This window comes from Peromyscus leucopus, chromosome 7 (genome assembly GCF_004664715.2).
Source record: "Peromyscus leucopus breed LL Stock chromosome 7, UCI_PerLeu_2.1, whole genome shotgun sequence".
NCBI classification, from domain to species: domain Eukaryota; kingdom Metazoa; phylum Chordata; class Mammalia; order Rodentia; family Cricetidae; genus Peromyscus; species Peromyscus leucopus.
The window spans coordinates 27,384,441-27,399,546 of NC_051069.1; the positions used below are offsets into that span (position 1 = coordinate 27,384,441).

The window sequence follows — 15,106 nt, forward strand, 5'->3', positions numbered from 1 at the left end:
TCTGGGTTATGTAAGACCCTATCTCAAAAACCAAACCGAAACAAAACAAAAAACCTATCAGGGCTGGCTGGGTGTATAGCTCAGTGATAGAGTGTTTGCCTGTCATGTACCAGGCACTTGTTTAGAACTCTAACACCACACACACAGAAAATAAACTTCCAGATTAAAACAAACAAATGGAAACCTAAAGCCCCCCCAAATAACATTTCTTTATTTGTGTGATTGTCCTTGTGTGGGATTTAGGAGATACTAAAGGCGATTCAGGATGTGACCATAAAGCGAGAAGAAACCAAGAAGAAGATAGAGAAAGAAAAGAAGGAGTTCTTGCAAAAGGAGCAGGACCTGAAAGCTGAAATTGAGAAGCTCTGTGAGAAAGGCAGAAGGTAATTGCTGCTCCTGAAAATGGATCCGGTGTGCATGTGTATTTGTGCGTCAGGGCCAGGCCATTGTCCTCATTTGAGAAAGAAACCTGTCTGAATTCTCCAGTGACTTCATGTTCTCAGTACCCTACAGTACACGAAATAAAGAAGTTCAGAGACTCGGTACTGCTCTGAAATAATAAGTAAGTGCTGAGGATATAGCAAAGTGGTCTCATCCTGGCCTCAGTCTTCTTCTCAAAAGAGAAGTCACAATGTTAACTAGCTGTGTTCCAAGTATGATCATAATTTTTATTAGTACTTTATAACCTGTGTGTCTTTGTGTCTGTCTGTTTGTGTGTTCTGGAATTACTACACAGAAGTATTGCATGCCCAATTTTAGGTATCTAGGGATCCGAACTCAGGTTGTTCTGCACATGTAGCAAATATTTTGCTATGAGCATCTCCACAGCCCCATGATCAAGATTTCTAAAACTTATTCCATTTGCTTTATGTCCTGAGGGTCATTGTTTTCTTCAGAAACTCAGGTTATGGGAATGTTTTAAATGGTTGTGTTATTCAGCACCACAAGTGGCACACTATACGCCATTTATGAAAGAATTATCTGGTGATGATCGTGTCCTCTTCTTAATATTGTAACAAGAGCAGGATGGGCCTTAAATTTGGTTGAACTCTCAATTTTCCAAGTTGCTTGAAATCACGTGCTTGAAAATTCACAATTATGAATTCTATGATAATGTTATGTAAATGTTGTCATTCATTTTATTTATTATTTTATTTATTATTTTACTTATTGAGAAAAACTTGGCTGTTATAAATATGTAAGATGCTAAGTCAAAAATAGGTAGCAAGCTCACTTACTGATTTATATTCCAAAGTGAGAGAACTTAACTGTGGCACCTCCACATTCAAAAGAATATTAAGGAGAGTCTCTGGAGGGTGGCCAGTTGTGTTGAGAATCTGGTGAATGATTAGGAGGTAGGTCACAATGATCATTCTCAAACAGTTATGTAGAATCTATTGAGGGCCAAGCATTGTCTTTCGTGTTGCTAGTGATCATAACAGCTAGCACCCCACCTATGGTAGCATTGACTCTGCCACAGTTTTCACAGCTGATTTGGGGAAGATGAGGTACAGACATGGACATGTAGCAACTCATCACAGGGTATCTTAAAGAGTAGAAATGAGTCTATAATTCTGTCTAGGCCCTGTGACAAATTTCCTTTGGCTCTAGACGCTATACTCTTCCCTTTGATTGAACAGCTACAAGTAATTAATGATAACAGTATTACTGCTTGTGATCTTGAAGATTCAGGTTTCTTTGTTTGTTTGAGGTAGACCCTCCATATCTAGTTCTGGCTAGCCTGGAACTTACCATCTTTCTGCCCTCCTAACCACTTGCTTTTTATATCTATTTTGTTTATCAGTATTCACTGAGCTAGATATTAAGGCAAAAATATATTTATGTGCTGATTTATTTTAAGATAACATAAAACTTATATGTTAACATAAGTAACATGTTGAAAAATTGTTTTTCAGGTTTCTTAGTTAGGGTTTTTATTGCTGTGAAGAGACACCATGACCACAGAAACTCTTAAAAGGAAAACATTTAATTGGGCTGGCTCGCTTACAGTTTCAGAGGTTTAGTCCATTATCATGGCAGGGGAGCATGGCGGCGTGCAGGCAGACATGGTGCTGGAGAGTAGCTGAGAGTCCTACATCTTGCAGGCAACAGGAAATGGACTGAGATACTGGGCGTTATCCTGAGCATAGGAAACCTCAAAGCCTGCCCCTGCAGTAACACACTTCTCCATCAAGGCCACACCCATTCCAACAAAGCCACACCTCCTAATAGTGCCACTCCCTCGGAGATTACTGGGGCAATTACATTTAAATTACGACAAATAGATTAAATCGGTTTATTTTGAAGAATAACATTGTTTAGATGCTTATAAATCTCTTTAGTGGGAAAAAAACCATTTTTTCTGAATTTAACTGATAGTAAACGTTCTTGTTGAAGTCTGTAAGGAGATTGCAGTACATAGGTGAGCTAGAAGAGCAGGAGTTATTTTAACAGCTTCTAAGTATAGTTGTGAGTATTCTTTGATATGCTAAAGCATTTCATATGATCAGTTTGTTAAAAGTTAGTTTTGAAGTAGAACCTGAAACTACCTTGATAAACTTTTTGAACTGCTATAATTGCTGTGATAAAATCTGTTAGGGTGTGTATGGGGTTAGGTGGAGTTGTAGTTAGGGTTAGGATGGTGCCTCACACATGCTCTGATGTATGTGTGTGAATATAGCACTAGGCTATATTCCCAGCCTACTTTTGTTATTTTGAGACAGGGTCTACATTGACAGGGTTGGCTTTAAAGTTACTCTGTAACCCAGGCAAACGTTGAACTTGAGATCCCAGCTTCAGTCTCCAGTGTAGCTGGTATTACAGCCTGTGCTACCAGGCTGCCTAAGATCTGATGGTTTACCTTGTTGTTGTTTTGGTTTGCTCTTTAAAACAGTGTCTTACTTTGCAGTCCTGGCTGACTGGGAGCTTATTGTGTAGACAGGGCTGGCCTCAAGTTTGTAGTCCTCCTGCCTTTGCCTCCAGAGTGCTAGGATTGTAGCATGTCCTACAAGACCTTGAAACTTGAAGGATCTTTTACCTAGTTTGTCAAATGGAAGAAAAACGTTTCCTGTACCTTTTTAGGTTTAGCAAATTAAAATTCTCAGATCAATAAGAAAAAAAGTTTATTTGTCATGCAACATGTATACACATGGAAGAACTACTAGAAAGCAGTACTTAAAGGGGTTAGAATTTGAGGGTCTGTGCCATCTTCTTAGGCAAAGAGAAGAGGGAAGAAAATACTTATAGGGAAAACATTTTTTAAGTGTGTGTGTGTGTGTGTGCGTGTTACTTAGCATTACTATTGCTGTGATGAAACACCGTGACCAAAAGCAACTTGGAGAGGAAAGGGTTTATTTCACTCACAGTTCCCTATCATTCATCCTCAAAAGCAGTGAGGACAGGAACTCAAGCAGGGGAGGAACCTGGAGGCAGAAGCTGATGCAGAGACCATGGAGGGGAATTACTTATAGGCTTGCTTCCCATGGCTTGTTCAGCCTGCTTTCTTATAGAACCCAGGACCACCAGCCCAGGGATGGCACTACCCATAAGGCATTTACTCAATTGGCATTACATCCTTTCAACTTGACACTGTAGCTTGTGTCAAGTTGACAATTAGCCAACACTGTGTGTGTGAGAGACAGAGACAGAGACAGACACCTTGGATGTCATCCCCACGAACACCATTCACCTACTTTGAGAGAGGGTCTCTTGTTGGCCTGGAGTTCAACAATTAGGCTAGACTGGCTGGCCAGTGAGCCCCAGAGATTGCTGTCTCCCCTGCCCAGTGCTGGGATCACAAGTGTGTGCTCCCACCATGCTCAGCACCTTTATGTAGGTTCTGCAGATTAAACTCAGATCTTTGAGCTTTCAACGCGAGTACTTTGCCACCTGACTCATTCCTGTAGTCCCCAAATGATTCCCTGGAGAGGGATGAGAACACTTAGAGACCATTTTGTGGAAAGAAAAATGAGCTTTCAGTAGATGAGAATGTCTATGAACTAGGGAGGTGGTTTAGTCAGTCAAGTGCCTACTATGCAAGCAAGCATGAGGACCTGAGTTGAGATTTTCAGCAACTGCTAAAAACCAGGGATGGCAGCACACATCTATAACCCCAGCGCTGGGCATGGGGGTGGTGAGAAGATCCCTGCAGCTCATTGGCCAGCCAGGCCAGCCAGGCTAGCAGAATTGATAAGCTCCAGGTTCCATGAGAGACCTTGTCTCAGAACTTAAGAAGAGATAGCTCAGTGTTTCCTGTGCAGACACAAGGAACTGATCTCCAGCACCCCTGTGAAAAGCTGACATGGCCTGTAGCATCTCTATAACCCCCACACTGGGGATGCAGAGAGAGGCAGATCCCTGGCGCTATCCAGCTAGCTAGTCTAGCTAATCTTTGAGCTGTCGGTTCAGTGAAGGGACTCTGCCTCAAAAAAAAATAACATAGAAGGAAGTAGAGAAAGACACCTGCCGTCCACCTCTGGCCTCCACATGTAGTGGAAGGGCTGTAAGCTCTCTAAAAAAGGAGGCTTGTTTGATGGCTCCTGTTCTTCCTCTGGGAGAAGATCCATTGTGAGCAGTTCATGACAGCTTTGCTCTCTAGAAGTTGCTGCTTTGGCTCTCATAAGGGAAATGATGAGAACTTTTTCTTCCCCCTGCAACTATGGAATCTCAGTGTCTTTTAAAATAATCATTACACCCACTGAGTGGATCCCATAGTTGATCTGACAACACAATGCATATTTACTAAATATTGGCTCAATGTTTTGTAGATCTTCCAAGTGTTGATACAATTTTGTATGCAAAAATTTAAAATCTGGGGCTGGAGTGATCGTTCAACAGTTAAGAACACTGGCTACTCTTGTAGAGAACCCAGGTTCGAATCCCAGCACCTACATAGGGTGGCTCATGACAGCCTGTAGCTCTAGCTCCCAGGAATCCAATGCCTCCTTGGATTCCTCTTCTGACTTCCTTGGACATTCTCACACACATGACATACACCGAGGTACAGACATATAAATAAAAATAAAGCTTAAAAACCAAACAGCCCCTTTACCAAAAGAGAAAATGACTGAAGTCAGAAGAATAGAGAAGTATGTATTTATTAGTCACAAAAGTGAGGATACTGTCACATGTCATGTATTCTCAGGAAAACTCCAGTGTCAGCTCATCAAAGAATGAAAATGAAAAAGGTAAATACTGTTATCTGTCCTTCTTTCCTTCCTATTTATTTGTTTGTTGACTTTGGGACAGGCTTTCTCTGTGTAGCTGTGGCTGACCTAGAACTCACTCTGTAGACCAGGCTGGCCTTAAACTCAGATTCACCTGTTTCTGCCTCCTGAGTGCTGGGATTAAAGGGGTGCGCCACTACCGCCTCCTCCCTCCCTCCCTCCATCCCCTCTTTCTTTCTTTCTTTCTAGCTTACAAATTTAAGCTTAAAGTTGTAGCTTTGTGGAGTGGGCCTTCAATGTGTTTGGGGACCCTGGTTTACACTCTGAAAAGTACAGCTCTATCCCCATGGCTTCTGGCGCCATCTCTGTGCTAGTGCCTCTGTTTTGTCCTGCTGGGATTTTGTGCCCTTGACCCTTGCCCTTTGCACAGTTGGCTTGTTCTGCCCACATTTTCCTTGTCCCTTTTGCTCACCAAGCAAAACTGGAAAAGTATCTGGGTTATATCTCTAAGTTTAAAAATGTGTAGCACATTGAGACTACTGTTAAAGATGTTGAATCAATGAAGAATTTATCCCAGCAATTTTTTTCTGTATCTAATCATTCTGTGTATGGTTGCACTGTTTTAAGAAACTGATTTTAAGCCTGGCATGGTGGTCTGAGCCTGTATTCTCAGCACTTAGGAGGTGGAGGCAGGAGGATCAGGATTTCAAGGTCAGTCTCCTCTACATTTGAGGTAAGCCAGAACTGCAAGAGAGCTATGTCCTAATAACCCACACACACCCAAAAGAAAAAGAAATTGTCTTGAGCTCAGGAAGTACACCTTTGAACACCACAGCTGACTGTATCTACTTATCTCTCCACTGGATTTGGTTCTGCTTTGTCTCCTTGCCCGTATCTAGAGTATAACATAATTCTGCAAGAAAGGCCTTTGCCTGAGGACTCAGAGATCCTAATTCTTCTCTCTCCTCTAAGTGTCAGAGAATATGTATCTATCTCATGGAACACTTAGCATCTGTGCCTGTACTCCAAGGCAGCCATCTTCCTACAGCCACTTGTCACGGGGAAAACAATGTTTTGTTTTAGAGTCAGATTCTCATTATGTAGCCTTGGCTATATAGACCAGACTGACCTCAAACTCACAGAGTCCTCTTACCTCTGCCTTCCAAGTGCTGGGATTAAAGGTATATGCAACTGTGCCTGGCCAGGAATTAAAAGTATATTTGTATTTTAGTTTCTCTGAAGAAAGTTGTTCTAGCACTCAAATGATAACTGGCATATATGAAGCCCTTACTATTTGCTAGAGACCATCTTAGGCATTTTGAATACATTAACTTGTTTAGTTTGCACCATGGTGCTATGGAAGGTGGATTCCTGTGTTCTCCCCACTTCATACTCTAGGAAAGAAGGCTCAGAAAGCCTCACTGGACAAGCAGTGCAGAGTAGTGAGCTGGGGTGGACCAGGCGGCTCACCCAGCTCACCTTCCTCTCACATCTAACTGCATCACTTGCTCATCAACCTGTGTTGGTCACACAGAGAGGCTGCTGTGGCATCAGTTATGATTGTGAAATTGAAAATCACAAGGAAGGGGCAGGAGAATGCTCTGCAGTCAAGAGCACTGATTGCTCTTCCAGAGAACTGACATGGCACCTCTGTTACTCCAGTCCCAGCGGATCCACCACCCTAGTCTGTCCTCCAAAGACACTTCGTGCACATGTCTCACAGGCATGCATATGGGCAAAACATCTGTACACACATACCCACAATAAAGATTTAAGTTCACATAGTCATCTAGATTTTAAAAAATAATAACAAGGAAGGTGGTTTTTTTTTTTTTTTTTTTTTTTTTTTCCTTTTTTGGTTTTTTGAAACACTGTTTCTCTATGTACTCTGACTGCCCTGGAACTTGCTTTGTAGACCAGGCTGGCCTCCAACTCACAGAGATCCACCTGCCTCTGCCTCCTGAGTGCTGGGATTAGTGTGTGCCACCACCATCTGGCAACAAGGAAATACTTAAGTCAGTAATAATAGACCTGCATAATGGACAGCCACTTTGTTTTAAGACAAAAAAATTTTAGATTTATTATTTTTTTTCCTGTATATGAGTATTTTGCTTGTATGCGTATCTGTGTACCACGTGCATGCCTGGTTCTCATGGAGGTCAGAAGAGGGCATCAGATCCTCCAGAACTGGAGTTATAGATGATTTAAACCACTATGTGGGTGCTGGAACCTGAACCCAGGTCCTCTGCAAGAGCATCCAGTGCTCTCAACCACTAAGCCAATTCTCCAGTCCTGGGCAGCCATTTCAAATCACAGGTTTTGTTTTGTCTTTAATCGTTGTTTTTGTTTTGTTTCTAATTTTTTAAAATCTTAGTGTGTATCTGTGTGTACATGTGTTCATGCCACTGCATGGATGTGGAGGTCAGAGAACAACTTAAGAGTCTCAGTCCTTGCCCTCTTTGCTTGAGACTGGGTCTCTTTGTTGTTTTGCCAGCTAGCCTATAAGCTTCCAGGGACTCCTTCCCATCTCCATATGAGAGTGTCATGATAGGCCAGGCGATGCTGGCACACGCCTTTGATCCTCTGTCTCAAAGGACCACCCCCCACAAAAAATTGCTAAGATTACAGACACACACTGCTGCTCTTGGAGGGTGTGGGTTCTGTTCCCAGCACCAACATGGCAGGCACCTAACTGGTTTATAACTGCAGTGCCAGAGAACCTGATGCCCTCTTCTGGCCTTCCTGGGCACTGCAAGAATTCCGTGTTCAGACATACATGCTGACAAAACAATGATACACTACACGTAAGAAATAAAATAAATAAATCCTGGGATAAATAAGTGCTGGGATTAAAGGGATGTGCCACCACCGCCCAGCTTCATGACTAATTCTTTACATGTGCTTTCTTAGGTATCTTTCTCATCAAAGCCATGATGCAAACACTGTTGTTTTTATAAATGGAGAAAATGATGTCACAAAAATTAAATAACTTGTCTAGGATCATATAAATAATACAGTTGGGGTCTCTATATTAAATTATTTTTATAATTTGTGTGGCTTCTATGATAAAGAACAAAGTTCATTTTTAAAAATATTTAAACATATCAAGACCTGTAATAAGCCAGGATTGTACAATATGATTGAATTTATTAATTTCAACCACTGATATCTAAAAACTACACATGAGAAATAATGGAAGTGTAGGATTGAAAGAAATTAAACAAATTTTTAAAATTCAGCTGAGCATTGCAGCTCACATGGCCACTCCCAGCACTTGGGTGGCTGGGGCAGGAGGATGGCTGCAAGTTCTAGTCCAATCTGGACTACAGAGTGAGGCCTGGGCAAAATCAAAAGCCATAAAACACTTAATGATTGTATTTTGCCAAAAGTAGGGAATGGTGTGTGTGGTGTTTTTTGGTTTGGGTTTTTTTTTTTCCACACTTATTTACTTACTGTGTGTTCATGTGCATGGGAGTATGTGCACACCATAGCACAAACTTGGAAATTAGAGGACAATTTTCAGAAATTAATTAGTTCTTTCCTTTTACCATGCAAGTTCCAAGGATTGAACTCAGGGCATCACACTTGGTGGCAAATGCCCTTATCCCTTATTTGGTGAGCTATCTTACAGCCTTGGTGTCTTTTTTTTTTTTTTTTTTTTTTGTGTGTGTGTGTGTGTGTGTGTGTGTGTGTGTGTGTGTTGGTTTTTGTAGACAAGTTTTCTCTGTAGCCCTCCCTAGTTGTTCTGGAACTCACTCTGTAGACTAGGCTGGCTTCAAACTCACAAGGATCCAACTTCCTCTACTTCCCAAGTGCTGGGATTAAAGGCATGTGCCACTACTGCCCAGCTTGTATGTGTCTTTTATATGATGGGTTATTTGAAAATCTGATGGTTATGTTATAGTATAGGTAACATATAAGGAAGCTGAGTACTTTTTATCACTGTTCAGGAACTTCCCCATTTGTTTAATTTTAATTTTATTCTATATGTATGGGTATCTTTCCTGTGAATCACTTGTATATCTGATGCCTGGGAAGCCAGAAGAGGGTGGCAAATTCCCTAGAATCAGAATTAGATGGTTGTGAGCCAACATGTGAGTGCTGGAAACCAAACTCAGCTCCTTTGGAAAGGCAGCTAGTGTTATTAACTGCTGAGCCATCTCTCCAGCCTCATTAATAAAAATTTTATTACACATATTTATTTGGGTGTATGTACTGTATAGGCTGTCCTGCCAGCCAACTCCCAAATAACCACACAGAGATTTATTATTAATTATAAATACTTAGTCAGTAGACTTTTTTATTAATTGTAAATACTTGGCCGATAGCATAGGCTTATTACTAACTAGCTTTAACAACTTAAATTAACCCATATTTCTTATCTACATTTTACCATGTGACTTAGTACCTTTTTTAACATGGCATGTTTATCTTGCTTCTCCTGGCAACTCTGTCCTCTTCATCCTTGAGCTCTCTACTTGTTTGAAAGTCCCACCTAACCTTTTCCTGCTTAGCTATTGGCCATTTAGCTCTTTATTAAACCAATGAGAGCAACATATCTTCACAGTGTGCAAAAAGACTATTCTATAACAATACTGGCTAGTTTTATGTCAGCTTGACACAGCTAGAGTCATTTGGGAAGGACTCTCAATTGAGAAAATGCCTCTATAAGATTGGCTTGTAGGCAGGTCTGTAGGGCATTTTCTCAGTTAGTGATTGATGTGGGAGGACCCAGCCCATTGTTGGTGGAGCCATCCCTGGGAGATAGTCCTGAATGCTATAAGAAAGTGGGCTGAGCAAGCCATGAGGAACAAACCAGTAAGCAGCACTCCTCCATGGCTTCTGCATCAGCTCTTGCCCTAACTTCTTTCAGTGATGGACCATGATGTGGAAGTGGAAGCTTATGGTCATGATGTTTTGGGGGTTTTGGTTTGTTTGTTTTGTTTTGTTTCCGAGATAGGTTTTTCTCTGTGTAGTCATGACTATCCTGGAACTCACTCTGTATAGACCAGGCTGGCTTCGAACTCACAGAGATTCTTCCTCTGCCTCCTGAGTGCTGGGGTTAAAGGTGTACACCACCACCACCCAGCACATTCCACATATTCTTTTTGTTGGCTTGTTTTTGTGTTTTTAGAGACAGGGTTTCTCTGTGTAGCCCTGTGTCCTGGATCTCCCTCTGTAGACCAGGCTGGCCTCAAACTCACAGAGATCCGCTTGCTTCTTCCTCCCAAGTACTGGGATTAAAGGCATGCACTACCATGCCCTGCTGCATTCCACATATTCTTATGGTGAGAAGATTCTAGCTTTGGTGGGTTTTTGGAACTTGAAGCTTATTTGTTGGTCAGGAAGGTATAACCACCTATAAGCCTTTAAAGAACTGCTAGAGAATTCTTCCTGTGACAGAAGTTAGTTTGGAGACCACATGGCTCACCTACTCAGGTCTGTTAGATGGACAGAACTTGGCAGTAGAAAGCATATGCAGATTGATGTCAGTAATGAATGAGTGTGTATGTCGCAGACATACCAAGAATCTCAAATAGAGGGCGGGGATGTGTGGAGAATTGGGTTAAGTTTAAGTCCAATCTGGGCAGCATAGAGACCCTGTTTGAAAAAAAAAATAACTGAAAAAGACTACAGATGGCAGGTCTTTGGTCCCAGCACTCAGGATGCAGAGGAAGACAGATCTCTGTGAGTTCCAGGCCAGCCTGGTCTACAGAGTGAGTTTCAGGACAGCCAGGACTGTTACACAGAGAAACCCTGTCTCAAAAAACAAAACAAAACAGAAAGCGCATCAAAGATAACTTAAAACATTTTCATTCCGTTCTTTTCATGAATCTGAGTAATTTGTGCTTTCAGCTTACAGTCAAATGTAATATGAGAAAATCCTCCCCTTGTCTCTGTTCCACGGTGGCCTCTTCAGTCCTGAGTGTGAGGGTCAACTGTCCCAGTGCAACACAGAAAGACCCATCTCCTAGGAGATATTTCAGTGCAAGGCAAATCAGAACAATTGGTCACCTTAATCCTGAACATATTACACCATAAGGATGGGAGTTAGGAGCAGGAAGCATTTTAAAATGGAGGAAATGGATAAAAATGGGAAGTGCTAAGTATGATGGAAATCTATTTTCTTTTTTGAGATAGAATCTCATCCTATAGCCCAAGCTGGCCTAGAATATAGTGTGTAGCCTAGACTGTCCTTAAATTTGTAGTGACCCTCTTGTCTTAAACTCTCAAGTATTATTACCAAGATTCTGAGCCACCTGCCATACACAGTTCACATTTTGCTTCTGAAGAATTTTACTATAGTTAGGAAATGCAGAGATCAGTAAGCCAGTGATAAATGATTGATTGATTGTGCATTAAAGTTGAGTATTACCTGGCCCAGCATTTGGTCCTGTGTTCTCCACTACCCTCATTGAAAGACACACTGAGAAATAAAAGGAACACTATAAAGGTTTTGAATGCCCTAAATACATGAAACAGTGTGCCTTATGAGGGGTTTTGTTTCTTTGAGACAGAGTCTCACCTTGAAGTCTAGGTTGGTCTGGAATTCAAAGCAATCCATTTGCCTTAGCCTCCCAAGAACTAGGATTATAGACATGAGCTACTATGCCCAGCTAGGTTTGGGTTCTAAGAGATATTCCTTTCCTGCACTAGGTAACTTTATTTGAGCAAGTGGAGAAGGGAACGTTTCCCTTATTGGACCTGTTTGCAGTTTAGACTGTTCTACACATCATTTGTCTGTCTCCAAAGTGAATCCTGGGAGTGAGGCTTCATGTAGCAGCCCCAACAGAATAGTCGGGTTTTCCTTTTGCCTTGGTGTTGCTCAGCAAACTTCCATTTGCCTCCTTAATCTTGTTCTTGGCTTCTTACTGTACAGAGAAGTGTGGGAAATGGAACTGGATAGACTCAAGAACCAGGATGGTGAAATCAATCGGAACATTATGGAAGAGACGGAGCGGGCTTGGAAGGCTGAGGTAAGAAGAGACAATGTCTTCAAAGACTTGGTCTTGTGCTCTCAGGTGCTATATAGTTTTGATAAAGTACTTAAAAGACTGGAGGCACTTGTTTTAACTATGGGTAGTTTGTGTTTGTAAAGCGCTCTCTTTTTCTCCCTCTCTCCCTCCCCCCACCTCCCCACCCTGCTGTATGTGTGTGCACAAACACGCATGTGTATATACATGAATGTGTGCATGCACGGGTTCCTTAGATCCTGTCACTAGAGAGCCGGAAGGAGTTGCTGGTGCTGAAACTGGAAGAAGCAGAAAAAGAAGCCGAGCTGCATCTGACTTACCTCAAGTAGGTGCCTCCTCTAAGGCCCAGGCTAGCAGGCCTGGCTCGCAGCTGTGTGTGCCTAGAGTCTGCCTAGGACTCTGAGGCTGTCACTGTGTGTGCATCCATAACTGTTTCAGACTTCTCCTCCATGTTCTGCACTTCCTCACTCTTTCCTCCTTTTATAGCTTTGCACTTTCTATTATCGTACTTCTGTTTGAGTAAATACCATCTGCTAAACTGTCCAAGCATAATGTAGGTCTTTGGAGTTTTGTTTCCTCCATGACCGTTTCTCCTCTGTCTGCCACAGGATTTGGAGGATTCCTATAGCATTTCCAGACAGCCAAGAACCCTCTCTGTGGTTGATCCTTTCTTAAATATTTGGCTTAAAATATTTGTCATGGTGGCACCTTCCTGTAATCCCAGTACTTAGGTGTCCGAGGCAGAAGGATCAAAAGTTCCAGGTCAGGATGGGCTACATGGGAGACCCTGTCAGACAGAAAAGTGATATCATTTATGTGAAGCAGATGACTTAGACTATTGGGTTCCTCTAGCACTTGTTCCTACCTCTTCTTTTAAGGACCATTACCCAACAACTGTGTCTCAGGGTGTAACTGGAGTTTAGGGCAAAAGCCTAGGCTCTGGCAGCCCTAGCAGGCTGTGCTCAGTCACTCATCATAATATACCTGTTAAAGAGATCAGTAATGGTGAAAAGCAGAGAACATGTAATCAATGTTGCCACATTGGAAAGAACAGAAAAAGAGACCTTTGGAGTACCAACATGAGCTTTGGATTGATCTGTTTATATAGGTTTTTAAAAAGACTACTTTTATTGATTTTGGTGTGTGTATGTTTGAATGTTTGTATGCACATGTGTACAGGTACCCACAGACAGGTCCAGGGGTGTCAGATCCCCCACAGTTGGAGCTGTAAGCAGTAGCGTGATGCTCAATGTGGGTGCTAGAAACGAACCTTCGTTCCTCTGCCAAAGAAGCAAGCACTATTTACTGTGAGCCATCATCACTCCAGTCTAGTCCAGGGTTTAAGATGGGATTTTGTGTAGTCCAGGGTGGCCTGGAACACTCCATCCTTCTGCCTCTGCCTTCAGAATGTTTGGTTTACAGGCATACAGCAGCACATGGCACAGAACTTCAGGTTTAAATAGAGGAACTGGGACAAGGGGCAGGAGGGGTAAATAATTAACCAACCTGGCTCAAGATGTGGTCTTACTGATATTTGTCTCAGTTCTCGTTCTGCGAGGTGATATGAAGAAGTCCTTTAGCTGTCACCACGTGAGGGCATCTGTCTGGTTCCCACAAGATCACCACTACTACTCTAGAGTTCAGGCTTACCCTCTTGGGTGATTGTCCTCATCTGGAGGACAGTTGTTCCTTGGAAGAAGACTGCAATTTTAGGACAGTTGTCTTTGTGTCATTATCACCAAAAGGGGAGGGTATGGATTAGATAAGCAATACTAAGTAACAAATGAGAGAGTGACACGCCTAGGTAGAGTCAAGCAAACTCTGTTCCAAAGCGGAGAACACGTACGAAATGGAGGCAGGAGTGCTGGACTGCCATCTTGCTTTCAGTTACTTTGAAGGACCAAGCACAGAACCAAGGCTTTTTAGCCCAAACCGTTTCTAAGTATGTATTTTACGTGAATTAAGAATTGATTGTTGCCCAGGAGGTGGTAGAGGTAAACAGATCTCTGTGAATTCCAGGCCAGCCTGGCCTACAGAGTGAGTTCCAGGACAGCCAGGGTTACACAGAGAAATCCTGTCTTGGGGGGAAAAAAAGGGATTGATTGTTGTTTTGTTTTTTGAGTTCTGTGAATTCTTCATTTCTTGAAAGGTCAACTCCTCCAACCCTGGAGACAGTTCGTTCCAAACAGGAGTGGGAGACAAGACTGAATGGAGTTCGGATAATGAAAAAGAATGTTCGGGTAAGTGTAGCTAAAGGTGATGGTTTGCTCAGCCCCAGTTTGTGCTCCAGCCCTCCTGACTGCAGACAGGGGTGCTGCCTTGTTCATTGCTGCACAGAGCGAGCGAGCGAGCGAGCTTGTGTGCCTTCTCCAGAGCTTTGCTCAGCCTAGAGTAAAGGACCATCTTCTCCTTCCTGTTCCAGGACCAGTTTAATAGTCACATCCAGCTAGTGAGGAATGGAGCTAAGCTGAGCAGCCTTCCTCAGATCCCTACCCCAACTCTGCCTCCGCCCCCCTCAGAGGTAAGAGTGCTGACTTGAGCCCACCCTTCTGTGAGGTAGGCGAAGTCAGGGTTGTCTACTTGTTCTTCTTATGAGGACATTGGGGCATCCCTATTTAGTGCAGGAGTGTGAGAGCTGCCCACTGATGTCTGCCCCAGTTTTCTCTCCTAAAGTATTTTTGGTTTTGTTTGTTTATCTTTGTTTTTCGAGACAGGGTTTCTCTGTGTAGCCCTGGCTGTCCTGGAACTTACTCTGTAGACCAGGCTGGCCTTGAACTCACAGATATATCTGCCTGCCTCTACTTCCTGAGTTCTGGGATTAAAGGCTCCTAAACATTTTTATGTGTATGTTTATATAATATATGTGTGAATGCATGCTTGTATATGTGTGCACATGTGCATTGCAGATATGTTTGTACGTGTGTGGGTGTATGTGTATGTGTTCTTATGCATTTAGGCCAGAGATCA

The 15,106-nt window shown here is 42.5% G+C and overlaps 1 protein-coding gene across 5 annotated transcripts in view; it reads left to right on the plus strand.

Moving 5' to 3' along the window:
- The window catches only part of Rnf214 (ring finger protein 214), a 37,492-nt gene that overhangs the window by 17,994 nt on the left and 4,392 nt on the right, over window positions 1-15,106 (plus strand). For all 5 annotated transcript variants that reach the window (XM_028866450.2, XM_028866454.2, XM_028866448.2 and 2 more), the window contains exons 6-10: window positions 244-383; window positions 12,046-12,142; window positions 12,376-12,464; window positions 14,289-14,379; window positions 14,562-14,660. In XM_028866450.2, coding sequence (XP_028722283.1) covers window positions 244-383; window positions 12,046-12,142; window positions 12,376-12,464; window positions 14,289-14,379; window positions 14,562-14,660 — 516 coding nt within the window. The remainder of the gene's footprint in view (window positions 1-243; window positions 384-12,045; window positions 12,143-12,375; window positions 12,465-14,288; window positions 14,380-14,561; window positions 14,661-15,106) is intronic.